At 44.9% G+C, this 14,499-nt stretch overlaps 1 protein-coding gene across 1 annotated transcript; it reads right to left on the bottom strand.

The window, feature by feature from the left end:
- Nucleotides 1-4,255: 4,255 nt before the first annotated feature.
- On the bottom strand, nt 4,256-6,675 carry nog2 (noggin 2). The gene has a single exon (XM_019271102.2). It carries the CDS (start codon nt 5,327-5,329, stop codon nt 4,694-4,696), a length of 636 nt encoding a protein of 211 aa, XP_019126647.1. The 5' UTR covers nt 5,330-6,675; the 3' UTR covers nt 4,256-4,693.
- Nucleotides 6,676-14,499: the final 7,824 nt, after the last annotated feature.

Below are 14,499 nucleotides of genomic sequence, written 5' to 3'. Positions count from 1 at the left end.
CAAACACATAAACTAATTGTGTGCATGGAAAAACATGCAGGAAGGAGTCTGTCTGGATTTTTGAAGGCCTGGTCAGCCTTGGCCTTCTGTCTGCACTTAAAGCAGGAAAGACCTGCTTGGCATCACAAGCTGCTCTTCAGACTTGCAGCCAGACTTTTCCACGTGACAAATAATCCCTAAAAAACGTACTAGCCAAGCAGTGTTGAGAAACTAAGATTGAAGTAATACAGTCACTGCGAGTGATGAATGCACTCATGACTCTTTGTGGCACTGCGGGCATTTCCAGTCTGCTTAATTGTCATAAGCGGCGCTTGTTGGCGATGACTGGAGTTTGATTACAATCACCTGTTATTTGACTGCGGTCACCTGTTGTTTGCCGGCAAAGATGGCTGCTGTGTTGATGTAACGGCATGTTATGAATTCTGTGCCCGCCGCTGCTGACTCCAGGTCAGGTTTGGGAGCTCTTGTAGTGATGGATGGTCGACATCAAGACGGTTGGCTGATCTTGGATCAGTCTCAAAGTACTGTAAGTGTGGTTAAAGGCATATTCATTGAAGAAGACATCCAATCTTAAACACTCACACACAAAAACCCCACATGCATTTCAGGCATAACCTTGGTGAGAGAAGACTGTATTTAACCAATCAGGTCTTTGTGGTAGTTTAGAAAATAACCAATCAGCTAAAGACCACCAGGAAGACTGGAAAGGATCTGTGAAAACACACTTCACAGCACACACGTGTCTTGCTTCTTATACATGAACAAATACTTGACACACACACACACACCTCCAGACACCACAAGTTGGGGTTGGTGGTCTGACTGAATACCGGGTATCATCTGCGGTGACTTCATTTATGTGTGTGTGTGTATGTGTGTGTGTCTGTACCCTCCCTCCCCTCAGTGCTCCATCTAATACCCTGTCATCATCAATAACCTCAGCAGTGCTGACTCACTGGCTTTTACAACCATGGGGTTTGGGACTTACTTACAGCCACAGACCCTTGTCTCCGTCTCTGTCTGTCTGTCTGTCTGTCAGGCTGCTGCACACACACCGGCGATATGTGTGTGTGTGTGTGTGTGTGTGTGTGTGCATGCCTGTGGCTGATTGTGTGCATGCGTGCAATCAGCATATATGCTTATTCCCCAGTGTGGATGTGTCCACACAGGTACGGATGTGTCTTTCGCTCGACTGAAAGTCACTGTTTTAGACCTTTTACCACCCACCCACTGACACACCCCAATCATTCCCAATCAACCCACAATCCATCATAATAATTCACTCTCATCAAGAGACAGAGCCTCATCATCTACACCACAACCCCCCTCCCTAACCATCCCTATCCTAATTGTCTCCAGGCCTTTATTTAATCTCCTTACAGGCAGCAAATATGTGCTTTATCTTACATTAAACGTATATGAAGCTCCCCACACACAGCACACAGGCCTGTATGCTGATGAATGTGGAGGCTGTGTCAGTCTGTAATGACACAGAGCATCTGACAGGGTAAAGGCCGCCACTGTCTTGACGTTTTTATGAACAGTATGCGAATGCAGGCTGCTCTGATGTGTCAACGCTTCACATGTGGTGCTCTGATGGTGTTAACGGGGAGACATCTTCTAATTTCTCCCCGCGTAACGTGTCAATCAAACTGTCTGTCTGCAGCCATAAGGACTGTAAATTTACATCGAGTGAATTTTATGATGACATTCTGTGATTTGTTGATGAATGAAGGTATAGATTTTATGAATGGTGTGAAGCTGTGATATAGTCAACATGAACGTGAAGACAGGAGTCTCTGACAGTTACTCATTTGTGGATTGGCGTTTTTCCCTGGGTGTAAGAAAAAAAAACACCCCACACGGTCCGTATTTAACCTACAACCGTGTTAGATGCTTCTATATTAACTGTGTATTCAAAAGGTTTCTATTTGTAGGATGGGATTAATTTAGTGGATGTACAGTGGATTTGAAGCTGGGGCTGGATTTGGAGCAAAATAGCTAGTAGAAGAAATGTGAGCTTATCTAATCAGACAAGACTTTCAGGGCGGTGATGGGCTCTAAAATAGACACTCCGGAATATATATTTTAACATATGTGTCCTGATCATACATATCTAACATGTTTTTGTTTGATTTAACCACAAAGGGACAACCTTCTGAGAAGATCTGAGTTGTTTATGTGGCATCTGGCACTCTCAGTGAGGAGATGGCAATGATTAGTGATGCGTGATTAATGTTGTAACGAGTACACACAGTCAAAATCTGGTGAATTAAGCACTTTGCTGAAATTTAACTGTTCATCATTTTGCTGAGGACCCCATGGAATCCCCATAAGGACCACCTGGAGGTCCCCGGACCCCACTTTGAGAACCACTGATCTGACTGGCTGGCAGGGTCTGTTTCTAAAAGGTGCGCACCTAACTGGCTGGAGCCAGGGCGGCGTATTGCCTTTCACACGCTTCTAAAATACTCTCCGGGCAGAGCCTGAAAGGGTTACTGTTTCCCAAAGTGCCTCATTCTGCGCAGTCGAGAGGGGGCGGCTGAGTGGCGCCGTCGAGTCAGAGACGCAGTTTCTAAAAACCCCGAGACATCATCAAGAAAGAAGCTGACAGTAAGGAAAGCAGCCCCCCTCCTGCTCCTTCTCCTCTTCTTCCTCCTCCTCCTCCTCCTCCTCTTACTGGCATGCTGCCGTTCTTCTCCTCTGCTTACCAAATCCCCTCAGTGGTTCTGTCACAATAACCGGGCGGCAAGTGTCAAATCCAACTCTGCCCGCAAAAACACAAATCACTTTAACGCACACAACATGCGCTCAGTGGAAATACTACACAAGCTGCTTTGAGCTTTCAGACATTTAGTCATAGCTCTGTTTAAGTCGTTGATTGTATTTAAAGAATAATATAAACACTATAACCCCCTCCCCACCCCCACTCACACAAAATGACTCCTCGCTTTGATTTCATTGGACTTAATTTCCTTGCGCGTCTCCAAGCGCATTTAATTGGCCATATCTCTTTAACTTGCAGACAGCATACTCCAGCTCTCCAATTAATAGTCTGCTAACGTCAAAAACAGTTGACCATTGTTTTATGGGCTTTGTGTTTTTTTTTTTTTTTTTTTTTTCTCTCCAGGGCGGTCAGACTTGAATAGGCGCCGGTCTGCTCCAGTCCACCTCTATACAAATACCTCAGTGGAACTTGTGTGGAGCTTCCAGAGTAAAAAGCACAGACCCCAGACGCCCCTGGCTTGCGCGTATACGCTCGCCATTTCATCATCTGACACTGTTTGAAATGTCTGAATCATATTTTACCCATTATGTTAACACCTCGGAGTCCTCAAACGAGCATGTGCGTAGACAGGGCAGATGAATGTGCTGGCCTCTCCTCTCTCTCTCTCTCTCCTCTCTCTCTCTCTCTCTGGCTGAGACAAATGAATGCCAGTTCTGTGGAGGCGCTTGAGGTATGTGTTGCGCATTACACAGCGTAGTAAATCAGCCCTTTCTAAAATCACTGTGACGGCGTGGAGCGTCAGGCAGTCCACACAGAATCACTGAAGCTTGGACTTACTGTGCAGTTAGTAACTCCACTCCACCTCGGAGGAGCCCGACTGGCTACACTGCAAAAAATATCAGTCTGGCATCGTCTTAAACAACATTTTCAGAAAAGAAATGTGGCTCAATTTCACTTGTTTTCAACACAACACAACTTTTTTTTAATCAAGTGACATTATCATGACTCTTATTTATATAAAATCCTCCAGATGGAAGTCTCAAGTGAAACCATGTCCAGACTTTTCTCTCAAGGAAAGAATTTAAGAGCGACTGAGACACCATATTCAGATGATATTTTTTACAGTGTACACGCCCCCCTGGATATAGACACTCGTTGTAAGCAACATGGCTTGACACTAATACACGTTGAAAAGATAGACTTTATTGCTAAAACGTGTAAACATAACATGTACACTGATATGTTTTACTTTTTTATTTATTTTATTAAATTTTTTTTTTATTATTTTTAGAAATATTCAAGTAGACATCTCCCATATTTTTTTCTGGTATACTCTGCTATTCTCTTTCCTTATGCTCTATACTCACAATCGTTAAAATAATAAATAAAACGTACAGATTTGTTTATTTCTACAATACTATGTATTCCAAAAAAAAAAAGCTGAGTTCACGCCTTTATATATATCTTTAACCTCAACTTTTTTTTTTTTTTTTTTTTTTTTTTTTTTTACAATTTAATTATTATTGATATTAATATTATACAAAAAACTCTAGGCAGCATTGCAGTGAAATAACAGTCAGCATCAATGTTCAGTCTGAAGAAAAAAAAGTTCACCTCTTGGAGAAGTGTAGCATATGCATTCCATCTTCAATGTCTCATAAAAATATCACAAAAAAAAGAAAAAAAAAGAAAAGAAAAAAAAAAGAAAAAAGCTCTTCCTTATGAAGTGCTCGTGTTTCCCCCAGAAAACACGTCTCAGGGCTGAGAATAAAATATGGTCCTGGTTCAATTAGAAAAAATAGCTGCATTTTTCTTAAATATGTACAATGTTGGTATTTCACTTAAAATGCTATATAAAAAAATAGATTTGCTATGGTGCCCACCTCTGTAGAGAGTTAACAGTGCAATAGAAACCGTATTTCCAGTCCACTCCCCCCTCGACCACCACCACTTCCTTAGAGAAAATCAGCACGAACACTTGCACTCTGAGATGATTGGGTATTGCACCTGTATCCACGTACAGTATTTCTGTCTTAGAAAGCCTTGACAATACCACCGGAGGAAAATCTTGTTGATTGACTTGACGGGTTTGCAAGACATCCCCTCAGGGAAGGAGCAAGAGCGCTCAGAGAAACAGTTTCCCTCCTTGATGTAACGTGGCCAGAACCTCACGCCCAAATCCTTCCAGGTGTACACCACTGGGCAGTGCGTATAGGTCCACAGCCACTGCAGAAATTTCCTACGGGCCTTCTTGCCCACTTTTACCCGCTTTCCATAGGGGGTCTCTGTGAGGTCCAGCTTTTTAATCTCGTTAGGCATGGGCCCCTGCAGCTTCACCTGGTTGTCTGATGCGGAGAGGTTCACCAGCATGGGCGAGCTGATGGACATGAAGTTGGGGTCAAACAGACTGCCGAGCTTTTTCCTCAGAGTCCTCTCGGCCAAGTCCTGTTCCCGGGGGTCGTACTCCGGGTCTGGGTCCTCCCTAAGGTCGGGCACGGGGAGGTGATCACTGGGTGAAGGACGGAGGCGAAGGTAATGCTGGGAAACTCCAAGGTGAACGCACAACAGCACGTAAAAGAGTAGCGTTTGTGAGAGGCCCATTATTCCTCTTGTTTTACGCACCGGCTCTTCACGCGTAAATAATATTCAAATCTTTTCCCGGTTACTGTATTCTCTGCAATGGCTAGCCTGGGGCTTCATAAATAGTAGAAGTTCAGTCACCAGCAAGGCGATACTTTTAATAGACCACGTCGGGTTTGAATGACATGGAGCGGAGTGCTTTGCTTTTTAGGGCTCCTTCAACTTTGCAATTTGCCCGCTGATGCAACCCTACAGCGCGAAGCGGTGCCCCTGCTTTGCAGAAAAGTGTTTGTAGTCTAGAAAAAAAAAAAAAAAAAAGCACAAAACAAAAATGGGGAAAACTCTATTCACGCTCTCTCCGGCCTCACCCCGCTCCCTTTGGATTCACTTTGGGTTTCTTTCGGTTGTCATGGTTACCCCGGGGACTCGAAGCCACGACGAACTGTCTACACTGGATGACAGCGGCCGAGGCGAGAGCTGCATGGAATGAAGTGTTTTCTAAAGAGACAGAATAGATCCGGAGCGTCCCGCGAGAGAAGGGCGCACAAAAGAGTACTTCACCAAGTTTTAAATGTCACGCGCCCGGCAATGAGGGCTGCCTTGGCCAATGTTATTTTTACGCACGGCTTTTATAAACGTGGCTTCTCTTAACGTCGCCTGACGCTCTCAGGTTTGACAAGGTCCCAGGGCGCACAATCCATGGACAGAGGAAATGGGTCTATGCAGCCTGTCCCCTTGTGGTATTCCAGCCGTCGATGTGCACCTCACTGAAAATGTCCAAAAAAAAAAAAAACTTTGAGGAAAAATGCGCCGCAGTGGGATGTAATCTCAACTTATGAAATAACAGCCATTTATCTTTCCAGAGGATGTTCCAAACTGCAGAGCAGCTCTTTACAGAAAAGTCTCAGGCTGTAGTATTCCCACAAAAAAAGAAAAAAGAAAAAACTCTCGTCTGTGCATGTAATAAAAACAGCAACGCTGAAAAAGCGACGTTACAGCAAAATGCAGTGTCAGTGCATATCAAATGGAAACTGCAGAAAGCCAGTAAACGGTTAGTTCAGAGTTCCTTTCACTGTGGCATTGCTGAATCCTTTCAAAAAAGCTCCGGGTCCCACTGTCGCTGCATGACGAGACAGTCCATATTCTGGAGCCTTTTTGCCCGGTCGATGCAAGCGGCCAATTCCTGAGGGAGCGTCTCTACTCCTTTGATAACTGGTACAGAAGCTCCTACTGAGTCGCTCCTACTTCAGGAGTCTGAGAGACTTGGCGCTGGAGCGTTTCTTTGCTTAGGCACACTGTGTGTGAGTGTGTCTGTAGCGAGTGGTGCTCAGTCCCAAGTTAAATATCCCCCTCCGACGGTACAAAGTGTCAGAGGGGCCTGCCCACCCCGGCCACTTTCACTATGATTGACAGCCCCCCCTCCGGGCCACCCCCCCCTCCCCTCACAACGTGGAAAATATCAGCCACAATCACAACGATCAACTGGGTCCTAAAGAACCGGTTTTATCCTGTAATATAATGTAATATTCCACAACATGAACAGTTTTATGCACATGAGAGAATATTCAAAAATCTCACACACACTTCTCAGTGCTGCAGACGCAGCTTTTCTCCTGTGCTTTCCATCAGCAGAGTGTGTGTGATGCAGTAATGGGTTCAATACGCTGTCAATACTCAGCTGAAGCGTTTTGAGAGTTTTCTTGGCTTGAACTTTCCCATGAAATTGATGGGAAACGTTTAGTAGCTTGTCTACGGAAAAGGGGCATCACATTCCACCTTTGTTCGTCAGCATTTGGGTCTACACAGGAATTGGCCCGTTGAACTTAGGGGTCACAAAATAGGCGCGTAATTAAAGGCTATAAATGGCCATGGATAACTAAGCGGTACCTTTCCCATGCTAAGCAGTCATTAGGCCATGTTGAACTTTTTACTTTAGCTTGAACTATGTTGGTCGTCCACTTAAAAATGATTCAGGCAAGTTTAATTTATTGACTCTCAAGTTAATGTATTTAAAGATTTTGTTTAGCCACAATTACCCATAATTAAGCCAAATTATGCTGGTATTTAAAAAAAAAATAATGGTGAAGTTAGCCTCCAGTCTGATTACACAGCAATATATTCAATCAAAATATTTAAACCTTTTTAATCAAAAGCATAAATAACACATAATTTTACATGAAAATCAGCCACAAAAGTTGTTCAACTTAGTCTGGGTGTGTTTACACAGTGAATTTGATCCTGGCTTTAGGCTGTTGTATTTATCCTTCACAGTTTGGACAGGCTGACCAGGGTTATTGGATGTTTTCGACTTGTCATTGTGCTTCTTGTCTTTTGTAGTGGTCACTAGAGGGCGTCGATCCAGCATGGTGTGGACCTGCAGCCAGGGGCTCCCCAGACTCTCTCTCTCACTCCACTGTTTGACTACTCATGTTTGAGTGCATGGGGAAGGAATGTGCACTCATAGTTATGGTGCAGATCAAGTGAAATTGCTCACCAGCTTTGCAATCGGAGTTCAGTGCCGGAGCTATTATGCCAAAATGAAGTAATTAACAGGAACCATCCTCAAAATGAGTGCAATATAACAACTCTCCTGTTGAAGGATGGAAGAAGTGCTATAATTTTAGAGACATCAACTAATAACCACATCTAAAAGAGCTGCCAGCAGTCTTTTGCATCCTATGATTAAAGTCCTGTTGACCTTTCCAACATGCATGCGGTCACACAAAGTCATAATCTGGTTAATGATTAGGGTGCAAGTGTAGACGGAGCTCAGCGGGCAGTGGGGACAGTAAGGCTGAGCTGGTTACTGTAGAATTGGCCATTTCCATTGTCTTCCTCCACACGTCTTGGGGTGGTGGACTCAGAGAGAAAACCCCATGCAGGGAGAGACACTTCCCTTCCTCCTAGTCTCAAGCACTAACCCTAGCAATGAGTCCACCCCCATCCCCTGGCTAATTACTGGAGATAAAGACAAGGAGAGGAGAGAGGAGGGGACCGGTGAGCACAGTGGGGAGGGGTGGTGGTGGTGATGATGTTAGTAAGTGGGGGTGAAGGCAGAAGTGGTGGTGGTGGTGATGAAGATGGTGGTGGTTCCAGCAAAAAGAAGTGGATGGAGGGGAGGGGGCGGCAGTAGTGGTGGTGCCGGATGGCAGTTTGCTGTGGAATGGCTAATTAAATAACGCCATAAAAGGACCCCGGCTCGCTTTAACGAAGCCCGTCAACCTCTGACGAGTCGGGCTGGGGTGCTGTGATGGGGGGTGGGACGCACCATGGAGGAGAGAGGTGGGGCTGGTGCTGAAAATTGGGCTTGTATAACAAGGGGACTTAGCTCTTTGGTTTTGCAGTGATTGTTCACGCTCCCTTAGGTCTCAATAGGGCGCATGGTGAGGGTGCGTTGGGGGGCAGCCCTTAGGCAAAGATAGGACCCCCTTCTCCCCTTCTGCTGTGAATGCTATACACACACATACACACCAACACGTAACACATACACAAACACATACACACACTAACACCCCCACGGCTCTATACAAAAGCCTCTACCCAAGGTCCAGGCAGGAGCTTATCCAGTGCAGGGGCACAGCAAGGGGCAGACCTGGCCAGACTGGATGACTGTGCCCACTAGGGGACTGGTAGAATGGCACAGGGGGGTGGATGGAGACGGAAAACTTGGAGAGACGAGAGGGGAGTAAACCGGAGAGACTCAGAGACCAAGACAAAAAACATCACCAACCAGAGCAACATTTGTTTTTGTTTCATATCTTTCTCTTGCTGCATTAGATGAACTAATGACAGCAGATAAGGGGATTTAAGCAATTAAGCAAGGTGCTGTGGCCATTTGGAAATAGTCTTGAGTGGCAGAGACAGTGCAACCAAGACCCCCCTCCCTTCAAATCAACAGATATGCCTGGAGCACATCTCCTAATTAGTTTTGTGTTGTGGCGTCTCCAGCAGAACACTCTCTGTTGGATCTTTGGCAGGCTGACACATTTCAGAACCAACCAGAGCTTTCACAGATTTTTTTTTTTTTTTTTTTGGGGGGGGGTTGTCCCAAACTGCAGAAACATTTATAACGAAATATTTCCAAGAAGTCTGAGATTTGAACCACAGCATATCTGTTTCTATTGTAAAAACCCACTATGATAGCCCACTTAAATATTTTTGTATGAAAAAGATAAATTTATTATATCTTTGGATTGGTTGGATAGATATGTCTTGTTTTGCATACACACACAACCCCATGCCACAACAATTCAAAACAAAGAGGTCCACAATGCAAATAAATAGCTTTCCTCCATTGCCTGTCAACATTGCATTCCCTCTATTCCCTGCTGCCCTCGCCATCTTCTCCAGTCTCACTCCCCTCTTCTCTCTCCTCCATATTTGACTCTGTCTCCGAGCCTTAACCCAAAGCAGATGGCTTGGGAAGCATGTCAAAAATCTGTCTCCCGTTAACGCTACTTTTGAAGCCCCCTCTACATTTTTTCCCTCCCTTAAAATTCATCATAAAGTTATTTTTGCAAAATACCCAGTAAACAGCATCAAAGTGATATGTTTCCCCTTTCCTCTGATGACAAGGAGAAGAAAGGAATACAGCACTAAGTGTATAGCTTGTCCCTGTTATTGAAAGAATGCTACACCACACTGATGTGCAATCTGAAGCCAATCTGGGCATGGCCCCGCATCCTTTGTTTCTACTACGGCATTCCAGTTGTGATGGAGAAAATGCTGCTCAATGCTTGATCACAAGCTGTGATTAATGGTGATCATATCGTAGACGGCTCGGTGGCTTTGTGATGTGATGGCGGGGCCCACTTTGAACTCTGGGACTGATGAACTGAAGCAAAGCCAGAAAAACATTACTGTGACACACACACACAATCTGGATATAAATGTTTTGCTTTGGATTTTTTATACATTTAGTGTATGCAAAGACCAGGGGTCAAATAAAAAACATTCTACTGAGATAGAATTCCAGTTACTTGACATAAAGGATACTCACCAACATAGTTGCTGAGATCAGCTGGGACAAGGAAAATAAGCAGTCAGACCATCAGGTTGGCTTTAAACTAACCTCAACGTTACCTTGTTACCCAAGCTGTCTACAGTTTACAGACTGTCTTCTTGGTTCAGCTTTGACCGACCATACTTGCCTAGTAAAGTGCAGTCCTGTTCTTTGCAAAGAAGGATTTAGGTTTTACCTACAAACAAAGGCCAAGTACTTAAGTTGAAGTGCAAAAGTGCCTCTTTCAAAGATGACTAAGTGACAGCACTGTAGTTACATTTGTGTCTACTAAGAATGAATGTCTTGGGCTGGTGGGGTTATTTTGAGTTAGAGACTGTTAGTTTCCGTAAGCCATTCCCCCTCTTTTCTTCATGAATCACTGCTTTTCTTCTGTAATGATGCCCGGCAACTTTTAATTGGAGAGGTTGGTGTGACCTCACAGCATTCCTGGGTGGTTATCCTTATTCACATCGTATAAAGTTAAAGTGAAAAAAGTTATCTCAACAGCTGGCACCATCCCATTCTATCTTTTCTCCTTTCCTTTCATTGTATTTGTTGCATCCCATTTTGGAAGAGTAAGAGAGTGCCCCATCCTTTTTCTATTCTCTGCATCTCCTCCTCCTCCTCTTTTGCCCGCCCTCCCTTCTTCGCCCCCCGAGAGCATGGAGTGATGAGGATGGAATTAAATTGATCACCGCCTTCCGGAAAACAACAGGAAAAAATAGTGCATTCCGAACGCCAGGAGGGCGTTCCCCCTGGTCTTCCCTATGGCAGGATGACATCATTGGCCTGCTGCCCAATTCCCACCGTTCACAATAGGGTCACTGTTGCCTTCTCCACGGTGGCACAACAGCCAAGAGAGGAAGAGAGACAGAGACAGCAAGACAGAGAGAGAGAGAGAGAGATAGAGAAAGAAAGGGGGGGCGGGGGATGCCAGCAATGTTAAGACCTAAGGGCCTGCGCTTTACACACTAGAACACAAACAGACAAACGTCTTCAGACAACCATGCTGACCAGTGCTCCACATTCCTCTGGACAGACTTGGCCGGTTTGAAGACATCAAGCTGTGTTTGAATGGATGCCACAGCAGAGATATGAGAGCTATGATAGTGGAACATACAGAATATCACAGTCATATGTTTTCACTACTCACGACTCCTTAAGATTCAATCTGTCATCCTAATCTAGTTTCTCATCAGTGAAATCATCGCTGGCATGCAGTGTCGATCACACTCTTCATGCTTGTTGTTATGAAATAACTTCCTGGGCTCTTGGTTTACACAAGATGACAAATGGAAAAGTAACGACAATGGAATAAAGACTTCAGACAAAACATTATTTGGAATGAATAGGTCACAGTTCCCTTTAAAGATCAAATTTTAAAACAGTTGTGTCAAGACATTGTCATTATCCTTTTTACTAACTAAGAGCGATTTGATGTAAAATGTCTTTTAGAAGCTCTGTCCAACTTAGGTAAACCCTCACCACAAGTACTGGCAATTCGGTCTTTCTCCCAACCACTAAGCCATTGTGTTGCCACAGGCCATCTTGTCGAAATGAAACAGTTTGCCCACAGCCACTGACCACAACAGATGTTCCCTTGCCTGACACTCTCATCAGCATGTGTGTTCTGTTGAGTCTAGAGCCAAGATACTTTCATAGACTGGCACTGCGTAACAAAAACAAAGGGAGGGAAATTCTACGATGGCGTCTTCATTGGTCTGTGACAGGATTCAGATTGAGGTAGCCCTGTTTAAACCTGGCAGCCCGTTAAACCGCATTTAAAAACTCCTGTGTCCTGGATGGAATGCAGTCAAATAATCACCACAGGTTGCACAGACATGATGGACCGCATCAGTGTCGCGACCTGAACGAGTACCACCGCCCCTAACCCCAATCAAGCATGTCGACAAACGGGCAGCGCTGGCCCCTGCTGCCCTTTGGCCCTCTGGTATGTTTGTGGAACACGCAGGAGGGTAAGAAGGTGATAGCCTGCCGAGATGCCAGGAGGACTGGGAAGGCTTTGGGAAATGTCTCGCTGATGTGTGAGCGCGCACTGCCGCCCAGGGGGTGCCTGCCTGCTTGGGAACCGGACGGAAAGGGACGGGGGTTTGACAACAGGCTGAGTGTGCGCTTAGAGAGATAGTTTGTCCAAGGGATGTACCAGATATTGACTCACACTGGTTTGCTAATCGGGAGCCACAAGCCCCTGGAGCCATGAGTAAACAGGAGCGTCTGCCTTTTTCTGTCACCACAGGGAAATGGAACTGAGCTTGGGTGGGTGGGGGGTGCAAAAACCGAAAGGGGAGTAATGAAGCGACAAAGTCATGAGATGCTGTGGTAAAGAACAGCAGAACAATAAAGACCTAAAGCATCTTTAGACCTCAGCCTCAAACTGTTTATGTCTCAATCAAAGATTAAGGTGTTTTTTTTTTTCTCACTGGGAACTCAGTGGGAACAGGGAACACCCATTCCCACCCACCTGTCATTGTGAATAAGAATCTCAACTTAATTAACTGCTTGCTGAAATAAATGTTAGTGAGGGAGCAGCAACAGACAGCACAATTAAAATGACTGACGGGGGGTTCTACAAAGCTGAACAACAGTACTGCATTATGATTTTAGAAAAATATCCGTAGAAGATCGTCGCCATCAAGGCATTCTCCAATGCGTTCCCATCTCCCTTCATGAGTCAATCTTTTATTCAATTAGATTGATCAGATTATTATAATTGAACTACTCACTTCCCACTCGTTGGCAGACGTTGGTTTTCTGACTGACCTGGGAACCTTCATCTACTGGCACGAATAACTTATAAAGCAGGAAGCAGACAACAGATAGCACTCTACTCATACGCAGAGCAGCAGACAGAGGCTGTTAAACGCATTTACACTCCAATAACTTTCACAAGTCAGAGGGCTCATGGAGAGAGAGAGAGAGAGAGAGAGAGAGAGAGAGACGGCAAACTGCCTGGCCAAGTAGATCAACAAGGAGCTATTGATACCAGAGATCTGTGCTGGTGTCAGTCTGAGAGCCAAACAGGATCACAATTGTGGTTTGTGCCAATAACCTTGTTGACCTTATTTAACCTTGGATTTGGCCAGTTGAGAGTGTCCATTCACAAAGAAAATTGGGAAATCCATGTTTGTGTGAGAGCACTATGAATCTAACTACTGAGATGCATTATATGGCCAAAAAGACACCGTTTTGTGTCCACGGTGAACGCTCAGGCCTCTTAGATCCATTTAAGGGAGCTCTTAATGCTGTTGTATACAACGAAAATTGCCTTTTCAAAGTCTGTGGCAACAGTTTGGGGAAAGCCCTTTCTTTTTTCAACGTGATAATGCCCACAAAGCCGAGCAAAGGAGTTTGGTGTGGAAGAACTTGACTGGCCTGCACAGAGCCCCCCCAAAAAACGCCTTCAGGATGAACTGGAACTGACGTTATCATCCAACATCAGCACCCGACTTCACCAATGTGGCTGAGTCAGCCCAGTATCCCAGGGATTTACTTTCATACTGGAAGACTCCACACTCCACACAAGTGGCAATACAGGAAGTCACGCAAGACCCGAGACCGGAATTCACAGCTCGTCACAGACCTGCAAATAATATTTTCCTTTTTATTAGCTGTAACCGATATCATTCCTTCCTTCCTTAAGTGTTTTAGCTGCCTAACCTGAACCACAGTTTTTGTCTCCAATAACCGTGATCTTTTCCTAAATTAACCATACCATAGTTGGCGTGCACAGACATTGTAGACATTGTTGGACTGAATGGAAGCAAATTCCTGCAGTCAGGGAAACTCTGCTTTTCAAATGAGGAGTTCATCAATCACACGTGGCCACATACTTTTTTACATGCAACTGATGTATCACAGGTCTGTATTTTAGGTTACTTGCTCTCAAGCTGCTTGTAAATGTAGTTCTGACCCTGTTCAGGTGCGTGATAGAGAGATGTCATGGTGGACATAAAACTATAATGAGACAGGGAGACAGAAAGAGAGAGGCAGAATTCAGGAGCCGGGCACCTTTCTCAGTCTGTCTGGTAACAGTGTGTGTGCATGCATGACTATGTCTGTGCGTGTGTGTGTGTGTGTGTGTGTGCGTGGTGTAATTACAGCCAGGTCCCCGGCGTGGAGCCCAGTAGAAGTATCGTCAGTCTGTCTGTGGCATGCGGTGGTGCTGACC

Source organism: Larimichthys crocea, chromosome XVI, assembly GCF_000972845.2.
Source record: "Larimichthys crocea isolate SSNF chromosome XVI, L_crocea_2.0, whole genome shotgun sequence".
NCBI lineage: Eukaryota > Metazoa > Chordata > Actinopteri > Sciaenidae > Larimichthys > Larimichthys crocea.
The sequence above is the reverse complement of the archived record's forward strand: the minus strand, read 5'-3'. Positions and strand labels throughout refer to the sequence as shown.

Excerpts from the sequence above, each read along its gene's own strand:
- nog2 (XM_019271102.2), bottom strand. The coding sequence starts at position 5,329 with ATGGGCCTCTCACAAACGCTACTCTTTTACGTGCTGTTGTGCGTTCAC.